General features: G+C 32.6%; 1 protein-coding gene across 1 annotated transcript; it reads left to right on the top strand.

Annotated features, from left to right (window-relative positions):
* Window positions 1–223: 223 nt before the first annotated feature.
* On the top strand, window positions 224–5,643 carry LOC145016551 (uncharacterized). The gene is made up of 6 exons (XM_078974831.1): window positions 224–291; window positions 3,618–3,850; window positions 4,142–4,190; window positions 4,530–4,951; window positions 5,060–5,208; window positions 5,308–5,643. The coding sequence occupies exons 1-6, from the start codon at window positions 224–226 to the stop codon at window positions 5,641–5,643; spliced, it is 1,257 nt and encodes a 418-aa protein (XP_078830957.1).
* Window positions 5,644–13,254: the final 7,611 nt, after the last annotated feature.

The raw sequence follows: 13,254 nt of genomic DNA, 5'->3' as shown, positions 1-13,254 counted from the left end.
CAACAACGTGCCTAAAGAATTTTAATCGCCGAAGAAACAATTCGCCAGAGGGTTGAAATTGAACAATCAAACACAAAAATGTAACTAACTGACACATTAAAACTATATGGCATCATTGCCAGAGAAAAAGTAATAGATGAAAACTACTATTTGTTATCCGTCTAGAGACAACTAATCGTTAAAAGGAACAAATCGACGGAATTAAAGTTGGACGACCGCCGAAATGACACTAATTTTCGTTCGTAAACTAATCGCCGGAATGAAACAAATCGCCGCCGCCGCATTGCGCGGGTACGCTACTAGTATATATATATATATATATACACACACACACACACACACACACACACACAAATTTAATATTTCAAATTTTTCGTTTTTGCTCCACATTAAATTTCTGAATTAGTTTCCTTAATTCAAGTTTTCAAACTTTTGACAAGTATTAATGAATTATTGATGCATAATTGATTTGTATAAAAAACTTTGTAACTTATACCTATTATAATTCAAGATATGAGTAATATGTTTTAAAATATAATATAAGATTCATAAATTTACAATTTACAATTTTATATTATGAATTTACAATTTACAATTTTATACACTCATCACAATGATTCTTAAAGAAATATATATATTTTTACTATAAATAACAATAATAAATTTATTTCCTAAAAATCTAGAATTCATTAATTTGTTTCCTTATATAAAGATGCACAAAATGTGCAAATTAACCCTAAGACATTTTGAGATTTGAATTCTTAAAAGAAAATAATAAATGTAATAATATTCTTTCAAGAATGATTTTATTTTTCATTGATCCAATGACTAGGAATCAATTACACAGTTACATAATAGATGCTAGTTACAAATGATCATAGCCTTATATAGGGCAATATTCATGTGTTCATCTATTATATGTTATAATATATCAATAGGAATTTAGTAAAAATAAAAATATTATTTAATCAAATAAAGATAGATATTAAATGATTTCCATAATTGTTTGTATATTAAATGATATCCATCGTTATAATTTTTTTATGGAAATTAATTAAACTCGTCATTAATGGCAGCAATAACATTCTTTCAGAATTAATTCACATCTAGGCATTCATATATGAGTTATTGTTTTGTGTTAGGACCTACTCACTTAAAATACAATAAAGTTGCATGGAACATCGAGAATGAGAGTAAATTCTCTTAGAAGATACTCTTTTTTTTATTAGAATACACTCTCATTTGGTAGAATAAACTTTCATTCTGCTAGAATACACTATCGTTCTCTATGTTCCATTCATCTTTGTTGTATTTTGCGTGAGTAGGTTATGAAACAAAATACGAACATATACATGAAAATCTAGATGCGAATTTATTCTGTAAGAATATTATTGTTGACATTAATAATAAATTTAATTAATTTCCATAAAAGAGAAATTATAGTTATGGATATCATTTAATATACATATAATTATAGCAATCATTTAATATTTATCTTTATTTGATTAAATAATAATTTAATTTTTACTAAATTTTTATTGATATAATCTAGCACACAATAGATATGGGAAACACATGAACCTATATATATATATATATATATATATATATATATATATATATATATATATATATATATATATATATATATATATATATATATATATAAAATTAAATTAATGGTATGTATTAAATCTATTACCTTGTTTAAGTATTCACCGAACCTATATATGTATACCATATCTATTGGAGTGATACACAGAAATTCAATACAATCTATCTCTTTTACTTAAAAAAATGGTTCAACCAAGAAGTCCTTGCCAAATTCTCTTGATCATTGTTCTTTGTAGTGGTAAGTTTTTTACATATGGATTCCTTGCCAAGTAGTAAATCTCTAAGGGTTTTATTTTAATGGTTCACATTCTATCTATACATACCTAATTCTTTTCTTATTGTTTGTATATGTATAGTTTCATGCAAAAGTCCTGTCCTCATGAATCTCCATTAAACTAGCATTATTACTTCATTTCCAGTTTTGAATTACATTATTTTATTAAATTTACTATGGTATAATAACTTATCAGTATAGGCCATATATGCATGACAACATTAAAGTAATTGAAAAGTATTTCTTTGGCCATGGTTGCAGCACTATGTTGGAGACCATTGATGTGCTCAATGTTGGAAACCGTTGATGGGCCAATGGCTATGGATAATAGAGAGAGCACTGATCCAAAGAATTACTATTGTTGTAAAAGTTTTAACAGGCCGTCATGTAATCCACAAGTTTGTAACAATGATTGTACAAAAAAAGGGTGCGCGGGAGGGATTTGCAAAATAGAGGGCACCCTAAAATGTCATTGCAGATGCTAAAGAATATTGGGATTTTCTATTGATTAGAAGTTGTGTGGTGAAATAAATAATATAAGAGATATTTTATTTATTTATTTCGTATTTATAGAGCGAAATAAAAGAGTATTTAATAATAGTAAGTTACAGTAATGTGTTATGGGTGACTATTATTATGTTCTATCATCACCTGATCGAGTACGGTTTGTGTTTGTGTTAATTAGCATCACATTGGTCACATTTCATCAAAACTATGAGAGAAGTCAACATTAATTATAGAAAATGTGAACCAATTCCAAAGTTAAGGAAAAGAAAAGGGAAATTTTCATATATATTCTTGTAAACACTAATAATTACATATATATCATTTCAAAATTTATAAGTACTTATATATCCTTCTTAACCTATTAAACTCTCATTTATATCCAAACATATAATTTAATAAGCTATAAATCATTTTAATATCAAAAGATATATTTAAAAATTAAAAATACATATAAAGTTACCAAAATACCCTTTTGCAAATAAAAGATTAAATTAAAATCATGGTTAATTATGATTAATCTTGGCAATGTGATTCTCCATATCATGTGATTCTCTTTATCATAATCAAAATCGTGATTCCTCCTAATCATACGTCGACTGCAGTTGGGGTCTTCTTCATCGCATCTACTTCATTAGGTCTTCTTCCTCACGTCTTCTTCATTAGTGAAGTTCGGTTTTTCTCATCACATGTATATATCTATTACTGATTTAAGTAATTTTGGTTGTATGTTTGATTAGCTTTTGGAATTTATTAATTGTAATGTCGTTTTTTCTTCTCCTCCTATTATAATCGCAACAAGCAATCCGTTGTTTATTCAATTAATTTTGATGGATGATGAGATTGATACACCAACATGGGAAATAAGTGTTCAGTCCCCGATAATTGAGTAAGTTCTTACAAGCAAGATGAATGATATTTTATGTGGCACTTCAATTCCATTAATTATTTTTTTCATTATGGTTGTCAAGCAAGTAATATCGAAATACAAGTTCAAACTGAAATATGAAGGCTTCTTTCAGTTAGCCAGGAACTCATATAAGCAAGTATATTATTTTGGATTTACAAAATCTCTTTATGTAGACACATGTTCGTACGACTTAGATCATCTAGTTGAAGAGGTGAAAAAACAGTATCCATCATAAAGCGATATTGTTTTGTCAATTGTATTTTTTGACAAACATGCAAAAGAGCATTGTTTTATTGAACTTGATAATGTTGATAGCTTCATGGTGATGCTTAACATGTATAATGAAGAGAAAGAAGTAACAATTTATGTGACAACCGAAAAATTAAGGTATAACCCTAAACCATTTAGTTGTCAAAATCAAGTTAATGATGAACTTGATGATGAAAATGAGACAGACTCAGTTTGTCCAAGTCAAGAAAGCTATCATAGTCTTCATAGTTCCGATAATGAATATAAGCTTCTAAATTATGGCGAAACTTATGCATATAGTAAGTTAAATCCATTTATGAAAGTGAATTCTAAATTCCCTAGTGTAATTGCTTTTAGAAGAGCATTGAATCATTATGCACTAACAAATTAATTTGAGTATGTCATTGAGAAAAGTGATTTGACAAGACTTACAGCATGTTGTGGAGATAAAAAGTGTAAGTGGAGAATTCATGGTTCTCTTACACAAGATGGGTTTACTTTTGAAGTAAGTATAAAATTTGAGAAATACTACATTCATCGACATTGATATTATGTTAACATAATTATATGTTTATTTTTCAATTTTGTAGGTAAAGAAATTTATAGAAACTCATTCTTGTACTCGAAGCAACAAGAGTGGTAACAAAAATGCCACTCAATGATGGATTGTTGATGTTGTTACCGACAAGTTGAAATCTGAAGGCGACGTCTCTCCTGCAGACCTAAAAAGGTGGCTTATGCATACCTACAATGTTGAAGTACCATATATGATAGTCTTTAGAGGAAGAGAACAAGCTTATACCGATATGTATGGCAAGTGGGATGACTCTTATGCAAATATATAGGATTTCAAACAAGAACTTGAAAAAAGAAACCCATGAAGTGTGGCGGAGATTGATTTACAGACAATTGGTGAAAAGAAACATTTCCTACGCTTTTTATATCATTAATATCATGCTCTAAGGGGTTTCTTGCTAGTTTTCGTCCTTACATTGGGCTTGACGCTTGTCATTTGAAAGGGAAATTTAATGGTGTGTTAGCTGCTGCCACAAGTATTGGCGGTAACAATGGTATGTTTCCAGTAGCCTATGGTGTGCTTGAGGCAGAGAATACAAAATCATGGACTTGGTTTCTCGCGTCACTAAAAAAAGCGATTGGTACACCAAATGGTCTTTTTATCTCTTCTGACATGCAAAAAGGCTTGGAATTAGCTATTACACAGGTTTATCCTAATATTGAGCATCGAAAATGCATAAGACATTTATGTAGCAACTTTAAGGAACATTTTCGAGGTGACTTTTTCATGAGAAAACTATGTGAGGCTATAAATACATACTCTGTTAGTAAGCATGATAGATCATTAAAGGAAATTGCTACTAAATGTGCAGATGCAATTTCATGTTTGAATGAGAACCATAAAAAGATATAGAGTTGAAGTAAGTTTGGCACACTTGTCAAATGTGATTACATTACCAACAACATTTCAGAAACTTTTAACTCTTGGATAGGTGACATACGTTATAAACCGGTTCTTGGTCTCCTTGATGCAATTAGAGAAAAGCTTATGGAACGATTTGACAATAAAAGGAGTAAGGTGCAAAAATGGAAAGGGCCACTTCTACCAAAAGTAAATAAGTATCTCAAAACAATCATTAAGGCAAGTTAAGGAACTATAGATATACATAACTATTTTTGCATTATACATATATATTTTTCTAGATATTAGGTTGTTCTTTTTTTTTATTTTCTCATGTAGAACTTGGGTGAATATCAAGTTTGTAGAAGCAGTGATAATAAAGCAGAAGTGAAGTACAAAGGATGTCGTTGGGATGTTGTATTGGATGAGAAAAAGTGTAGTTTTCGAAAATGGCAAGTTACAGGCCTTCCATGTGTGCATACAACTGCTTTTATTGCTTTCACAAGGGATCCTAATTGGGAAAAATATGTTGATACATATTTCACAGTAGACAAGTTTAAAGAAGCATATGCTTTAGAAATTAGTCCGATGTCTGGAAAAGATCAATGGGTGAATATAGAGACAGTCGAAAAGAATATACCCTCTTATTATAAAACGACCGCCTGGATGACCTAAAAAGAATAGAATTATACCACATGATGAGCCCAAGAAAAGACACAGATGTCCGCGTTGTAGTATGTATGGACACCATCAAAGGACTTGCAAACATCCCGTGTATCAAGGTTTTGATGAAGCATCCTCTAGCAAGTGGAAAGAAAACAAAATATCATGAGTTTTTGTTATGATGTTCATTACATTTAAGTACTTTAATGCTTGCTGCATGGATTTTTTATTTTTTATTTTTAATTTTGGAGCATGTTTTTAATGAATTTATTCCACATAGATTGTTTTTGTAATGTATTTTCTCCAATAAGAACCATTTATATAAACATTTTCTGCTATAGGGATTGCAATTGTCATCTATTTCTCTAGTAGGGACCATTTTGTAAAGATATTATGTCATACGGGTTGTTTGTGTAATATATTTCTCCCATGGGGGACCATTTCTGTAATCAAATTCTGCATATAGACCGTTTTTGTAAATTTTTTTTTGCCATATAGACCATTTATGTAATGAGTTTCTGGCACATTGACCAAATCTATAACTGTTATTGGGTACAAGGACCATTTTTAATTTTTTTTCTGAAACAAGGACTGTATTTGTAAAGTTTTTTTCTGAACATGGACCATATGTGTATTTTTTCTGAAACATGTACCAAATCAGTAGTGCTTTTTGTGCAGAAGACAATTTTTAAATGTTATTCCGAAACACGGACTATATCTGTAATGTTTTTCTGAAATAGGGGCCATATGTGTAATGTTTTTTCTAAAACATAGACCAAATCTGTAATGTTTTTGTGCACAAGACCATTTTAAATGTTATTTTGAAACATGGACTATATATGTAATGTTCTTTTGAAACAGGGAACATATGTGTAATGTTTTTTCTTAAACATGGACCAAATTTTTAATGCTTTGTGCACAAGAACCATTTTGTCCAATTTTTTTTAATAGCCATAGGGACCATATTGGCAATGTTAACATGCTACAGGGACCAATTCGGTTTTTTGTGCCATAAAGAGCAATTTTATAACTGTAACAGCCCGAAATCCAGGTATGCTTCTGTTGGCCTTGCATCTTGATTAAGTTAATGATTTAGGGTTTTCATGGTAGGCGAGTATGCTGGGCGTACAAGGTGTACGCTGCGCGTACTCGCGCGCCTCATTTGGACGCATTCCCCCTCAGGTACGCGGGGCGTACCCAAGGTTACGCCCGGCGAAACTCATTCAGACCCAAACCCTAATTTCCTTTGTTGAGGCTATAAAAGGAATGTGTGGCTGGACTTCTCAGCCACCACCCCTCAGAGTGAAACCCTAAATAGGGTGTGCCATCGTCCTTAAGCCTTTGTATGATTCTAAGCTTGGTAGTGCCATTTTAAGGTTTCAAAGTAGAAGAAGAGCTTGTTGGAGAGGCTAGAAGTGGTGCTCAAGTGTAGATCTGAGCTTTGCAAGGGTTAAAGCTTCAATTTCTAGTAAAAAGTTCGGATCTTGACACTTGGTTCTTGTTGTATGCTTTAGATGTCATTTTCTAGGGTTTAAGTCCCAAAGGTGGAGACTTTTGTGCAAATGGCCTCCATAAGCTTAGATGCTTCATGTTTCTGACCTATTGGAGTTGTTGATTCATAAAAATGGCATCTTGGACGTGGGTATTGCACCATGCATGAGATCTAGGTCCTTGAGTTTGAATAAAAGGTTGTTATGTGATGTTGGAGCCTTTACAGCCATGCCAAGGCTTAAAGGTCTCGACTTTATGGGTTTAGACACACTAAAGGAGTCGGATCTGGAAGTTGGATTAATGACTTAACTGATTAAGACCAGAAATGGAGGGTGGCTGATTATGGTGGTTACATAGGGCGTAACTTCCAGTACGCGCCGCGTACTGGGTGGAGACCCTGATCCAGGGGGAGTTGGCGATGTACGCCCCGCGTACTCTCATGGTCGACTTTTGTTGACTTTTAGGGTTTTGGTCAACATGAGGACTTTAGGTCAAGGAAGGGTAAAATGGTCTTTTACCCTTTCAGGAAGGATGATAAGGGGTAAAGTTTTAGTTGTGGAAGTCTTCATGCATTAAATGATATTTTTATGCTTAGGCAAGGTTGAGCCTTCGTTGGATTCGGTGATAACGAGGACACAAGATCTTAGACTTCCCACGAGGTGAGTCTTCTCACTATACTGTACCCGGAAGGGTTTGACTGTGTGACCGGAAGGTCAAATATGATCTGAGATATATGCATTATGTGTGATAAGTTAATGATAATATGTGCCATGTAAGATATGCTTGATATGGGCCGGAAGGCATTATGTTATGGGCCGGAAGGTGAATATGTTATGAGCCAGAAGGCGTTGTAATATGGACCGTAAGGTTGACGTGGGTAGGACCGGAAGGTTTACCCAGTCGGGACGGAAGTCCCCTGAGACACATGGACCGGAAGGTCAGGGCCTAGAAAGGCGTATGTGCGTAGGTTGTATCTTGGGGAACTCACTAAGCAACTATGCTTACAGTTGTTGTGATATGTGTTTCAGGTACTAGCGAGGACCGTGGGAAGGCGCCGGCGTGATCGTACACATTATCAGGAAAAACTACTTTATGATCTTGTAATGTATTCGTTTGTGACAATGTTGTTACGTTTGAATTTGAAATATTAACCGATGTTTTTGATGTTTGCAAAAATGAAAAATTGGTTTTAAAATTTACGTCGTTACAATAACTTTGTTTTCGAAAAAGGGATCATTTTGTATTGTAAATTACTATTTCAGTATCCATAGAACAACAACATGAAATATATGAATTTGGAGGGTAAACAATGAAATGGGACCAAACTTAATTCTTGAATGGATAAAATGCATTAAGTATTAACAACAACAAGAAAGTTACATTACAGAGATAACAAAAAGTTACATAAATTAAATGAACATAATATAAAGAATCTTTAAGAAAAGACCAGCAACAACACCAACACTTTAGCATCATCGTTTGAAATAAAAATCCTTTGCTTGCCTTTTATTACTTGGATTTTCAAAAGAAGCAATCTACTTGTATTGGTGTTTCCAATATACCACTCTACTTATGGTATGGTTTCTTGATCCGGACAGAATTAGCACCTCACCTCAAAAGCATCACTCTTTTGCATCAACTAAGAATGACATGTCATGATAACAATCTACTTGCAGCTTAAAGTGCAGAACTTGCACATATAATTATAAGGTACCTGCATATTGATGGACGACCAGAATTATAGCTAGAGTTAACTAGGTAGCCACTTGAAACAATGTAGATTACATATTAACTTTTAACAACACATCCTCTTTTTAGATAATAGATGGTTAAAAGGTTAAAAATCCCTTTTTCCATTGTAAAGAGATCAACAATATATGAATATATGTAACGGCAAAGTAATACCCTTTGGCTAAGTAAAGAAAGTGAAGAAAATGGAATTTATTTATCTTTTCAATTCACACCAAACAATACCAAATTTTTTTGACTACTTCACTTTACAAAAGGTAATATGGTTTGTTAATCGATTCTACCACACATATTGTAACATAACATTTAAGAAAAATATAAAGAAAAGAAAAAGATTCTATCTTTTTATCTAACTTGTGTAAAACTAAAAGCATGTTGAAACAATTTCTTACAATAGGAGAAATAAGTAAGGGGCAGTTTAGTCAACTGTGCGTTCCAATATGAATTTCATTCAATTCAGCAAGTGTTCTTTCTCATATTGTCTATTTCTCTGTATTGTTGGTTATTGCTTATCAGGGTATACATTGTATGAGCATTTAGAAGAGAATAATGAATAATCACATGTAATCCAACTAACATATAGTCTCCAACTTCCAAGATAACATTAAGACCTTAGAATCGGGGATCCTAAGATAATATATACCCTAAAACATTTAAACAATAATTTTGATATTTTGAAACTAGGAAAGATAATCCAAACAAACATAGTAGGAAATTGGGTACAAATACAAAACCTTAAAAACACCAAATCACAGGGAGATCAGAATCCGAGTTTTACCTTGGGATTTTAAGCTTACTACAGCAGGGGAAGCCGACAAAATTGGGGTTGATACACATCTTCGGCTAAGGGGTGAGGCTTCAACTAGTAGTAATCGGTGAGAATAGGAGGGGGGAAATTGTGGGTTAAAGTGATTTTGTCATGAACATAGGAGGTTGTATCTAGGTCACATCGATGAAGAGTTGTCGTCGAATTGGATTTTCAAAGTATCTTGGCATGAAGGCAACACTGGTTTACAGGTGATGGTCCTCGATAGAGGGTATATGAGAAAAGAAGGTGAGGTAAATGGTGAAAAGGATGGTGTATGAATCGATTGAGTAAAGAGAAAGAGGCCTTGAATTGAATTATTAGTTACAAGTTTAATTGATCAAAATTATTTTGGGTTTAATTGTAAAGGGTATTTTGGTAAAGTTATATATAGTTTTGAATTTTATATAATTTTTTTAATATTAAAATGCTATAATTCTAATTAAAATATAGGGTTGCATAAATACATAAATGTTATAGTTTTTAAATGACATATACGTAATTTAATATTTTATAAGGACATTGATGTACTTTTTAAAGTTTGGAAGGATATATATGAAATTTTCCCAAAAGAAAAAGGGAAACAACAACGTACAAACAACATAAATTAAAACTTATAATCAAGAATGCCAAATACTTGGTCATAAGAAAATGAAACTTTAGATCAAATCTAAGTTGCATATATGTTGATGTTTTACTATTGTACTCGTTTGTTAACAGCAAAATATATTGAAAAAGAATTAGTAGCGATTAGCTAAAACAACATTCTGACTATGCAAGGTGGTTTTCACCTTGACTTGGAAAGTAGTTCTAAAATGAAATACTTAGGAATGACAAGATACATTCTTGGAATGTAAAATCTATAAGAGATAGATAAAGATGAATGTTAAAGGTTAAAATTCTTTTTGCATGAAATGACAACATCTTGAAAGAGGTCAAGATACAAGATTCCTTTGGAAGATTCTTAACATTGTCACATGACACCATTTTTGAGTTTGTCTCAAATGGATCTAGCATATAGGATTGAGCTAGATGAAATGATTTATATTCTATTTTTTTTGGAAAATGAATCCATCATTTATGTCATGTCATGAGATACAAAATTGAATACATGGTTAAGTCACTAGATGACTGTGAGAACATTCTAAAAGTACGTAAGAAGAGTTAAGAGAATGTATATGAGATAGTTAGTTTAGAACAAAATCTTAATGTAAAGAGCTACATATGATTTTGATTTTTAAATAAATATTGATAATATAAATTATAATTGGATTATGACTTCATTATGGAATGAATAGTAAGTTTAGTTGGAATGAGATCCAAACAAAACAAAATAGCACAATCTACTAAATAAGAATACATTACTTTTCAAAATTTGAAATCAGATACAATTGAATGAACTAGATCATTGAAAAACTAGGTTGAATCCTTCCATTCATGGATAACCTAGAAATTCTTTATGAATAATAGAGTGTACTTAATCAAGCTAAGAAACTATGTCACATAAGAGCACCAATTATATTCTCCAAAATATTTAACTATACTTAGAGTAATGTCAAATATGGATATCGTTGTATTTACAGAATTCACACAAATCAAAATTTAGTCGAACCCATTAATAAAGTCTTTCCTTTTAAGCTAAGTATGAGTGGTCACACTTCATCCATAAGACTTTTATTATTCTAGTAATGGGATTTTAATTTGAAATTAGTATTTGGATATTGGAACTTTGTAACAACTATTAAATAATGCTTTGATATATTGGGATATGATCAGTACCTTAATACTTGTTGTGTTCTATATTAACATGTTTAATCCATGAATAATCTTGTCATTCTAAAGGTTCATAGTCGGTCATTGTAACAACCCGAAATTGTTCGTCGCCAAAACCTGTTCTACCCGAAAAGTCGCCATTATCAAATTCGTTCCGTTTTCACTTTGGGTCAAATTATTTAAACTTATATGTTTATTATAATTTAATGAGTGTCTAAACCACTCAGGAACTCACGTAATTAGCCCAAAAATAATTATTTCATAAGTTTTAGAAACGTCCTCGCCGGGTGACGGAAACTTAATCGGGTGCGACCAAAAGCCGCGTTTAACGTCGGTATCGGGTAGAATTCCACCGTGTCCAAGTTTTAGGACCTATATAAACGTGTTTTAGCATCCATTTGAAGCTTTTCCTTCTCTCTCTACTCTCTCTCTAACCTCTCTCCTAAATCCAAAGTTTAAGGGTCCAAAACTCAATTTTTAGGGCCTCAAATCTCTATGGTACCTTCCTAACCTTAATGTATAGCTTCTTTAACCTTCAAATTCGAGATTGAATCATGATTTAAGGCCTTGTATATGAGTTTACAGCCATGGAACATTCTTAGGCCGTAAACTCATAATAAGTGGGTTTTTAAGCCCTAAAACCCCTCCTAAGCACTATTGGACTTTAGATATGGCTTAATGGCTTAATGGAAAGGACTTATAACATTTAAAACATAGTTTTTGATGGATTTGAAGGAGTTTACGGCCAAGGCACATGCTTGGGCCATAAACTCATATATATGGGGTTTTCATGCCCTTAAACCCTTCCAAATCACAAACAAGGCTTAGATATGACTAGTAGAATAATGGTTTTAGCATTTGGACACTTTAAACATCATTTTTAGGGGAAAAACAAGAGTTTATGGCCAAGGCATGTGCTTGGGCCGTAAACTCCTCTAAAAGGGGGATTAAGTGCCTTAAAACATGTCCAAATGCCTTGAAACTCAACCAATGACCTTGTGGTAAATCCTAGAATCATCTAAAAATGGTTTGGAGACCTTAAACACATCAAACACACTACATATAGGAGTTTACGGCCTAAGCACATAGCCTTTGGCCGTAAACTTATAAACACAAGTCAAAATGCCCTTAAATCAACCCTAAAGCCTTGGAATGAATTTTAGAAGTCCTTACAAACAAGTTTTTGGCATTAAAACACATGAAATAACTCTCTAAGAGAGTGTACGGCCATGAGAGGCATATCATTGGCCGTAAACTCCAAAAACCCCATCAAAATTTCATACAAATGCATGTAAGGTCTTGAAACAATTTTAGCAATCACATGTGATTTGTTCTAGCACCATTTAACACCAATTTCATGAGTATTAAGGAGTTTACGGCCAGGAGCCTATGCTAGGCCGTAAAATCCCATAAATGTGTCATTTTGATGTTAAAAATCCATTCCAATACTTTGAACCAAACCTAGAAAAATTCCCCTAAGTGTTTGAAGTCATTTTTGCCCATATTTGACCCCACCATGAGTTTATGGCCGTAAACTCATGGGGGATGGGTTTTGTGGCTGTAAACTCCCTAAGGAGTGTCCCTTTGATGTCCCAAATTCAATATCTTAACTATATGTGTCCGTAAATGTCACCCGGGTCCCTCCAAACACTTGTATCGGGGTGTTTTCGCGACTAGAAACAATTGTCCCTATCAAATAATCAATCTAGGTCCTAATTAGATACAAATGTGTATCTTTACATTATACTTAGGAACCTTGTGTTGTTTACAAGCCCTGGATCAACTCTTAGCATCCAAATCGTCAC

The sequence above is a fragment of the Lactuca saligna genome, chromosome 9, assembly GCF_052625555.1.
Source record: "Lactuca saligna cultivar CGN05327 chromosome 9, ASM5262555v1, whole genome shotgun sequence".
NCBI classification, from domain to species: Eukaryota; Viridiplantae; Streptophyta; class Magnoliopsida; order Asterales; family Asteraceae; genus Lactuca; species Lactuca saligna.
Note: the sequence above shows the minus strand (reverse complement) of the source record. Positions and strands in the feature narration are given on the sequence as shown.

Bases quoted from the DNA above. Each gene is read 5' to 3' on its own strand.
- LOC145016551 (XM_078974831.1), top strand. From the start codon at position 224: ATGACACTAATTTTCGTTCGTAAACTAATCGCCGGAATGAAACAAATC. The intron at 292-3,617 runs GTACGCTACTAG...TAATGTTGATAG, and splicing joins GCCGCCGCCGCATTGCGCGG to CTTCATGGTGATGCTTAACA. The intron at 5,209-5,307 runs GCAAGTTAAGGA...TTTCTCATGTAG, and splicing joins ATCTCAAAACAATCATTAAG to AACTTGGGTGAATATCAAGT.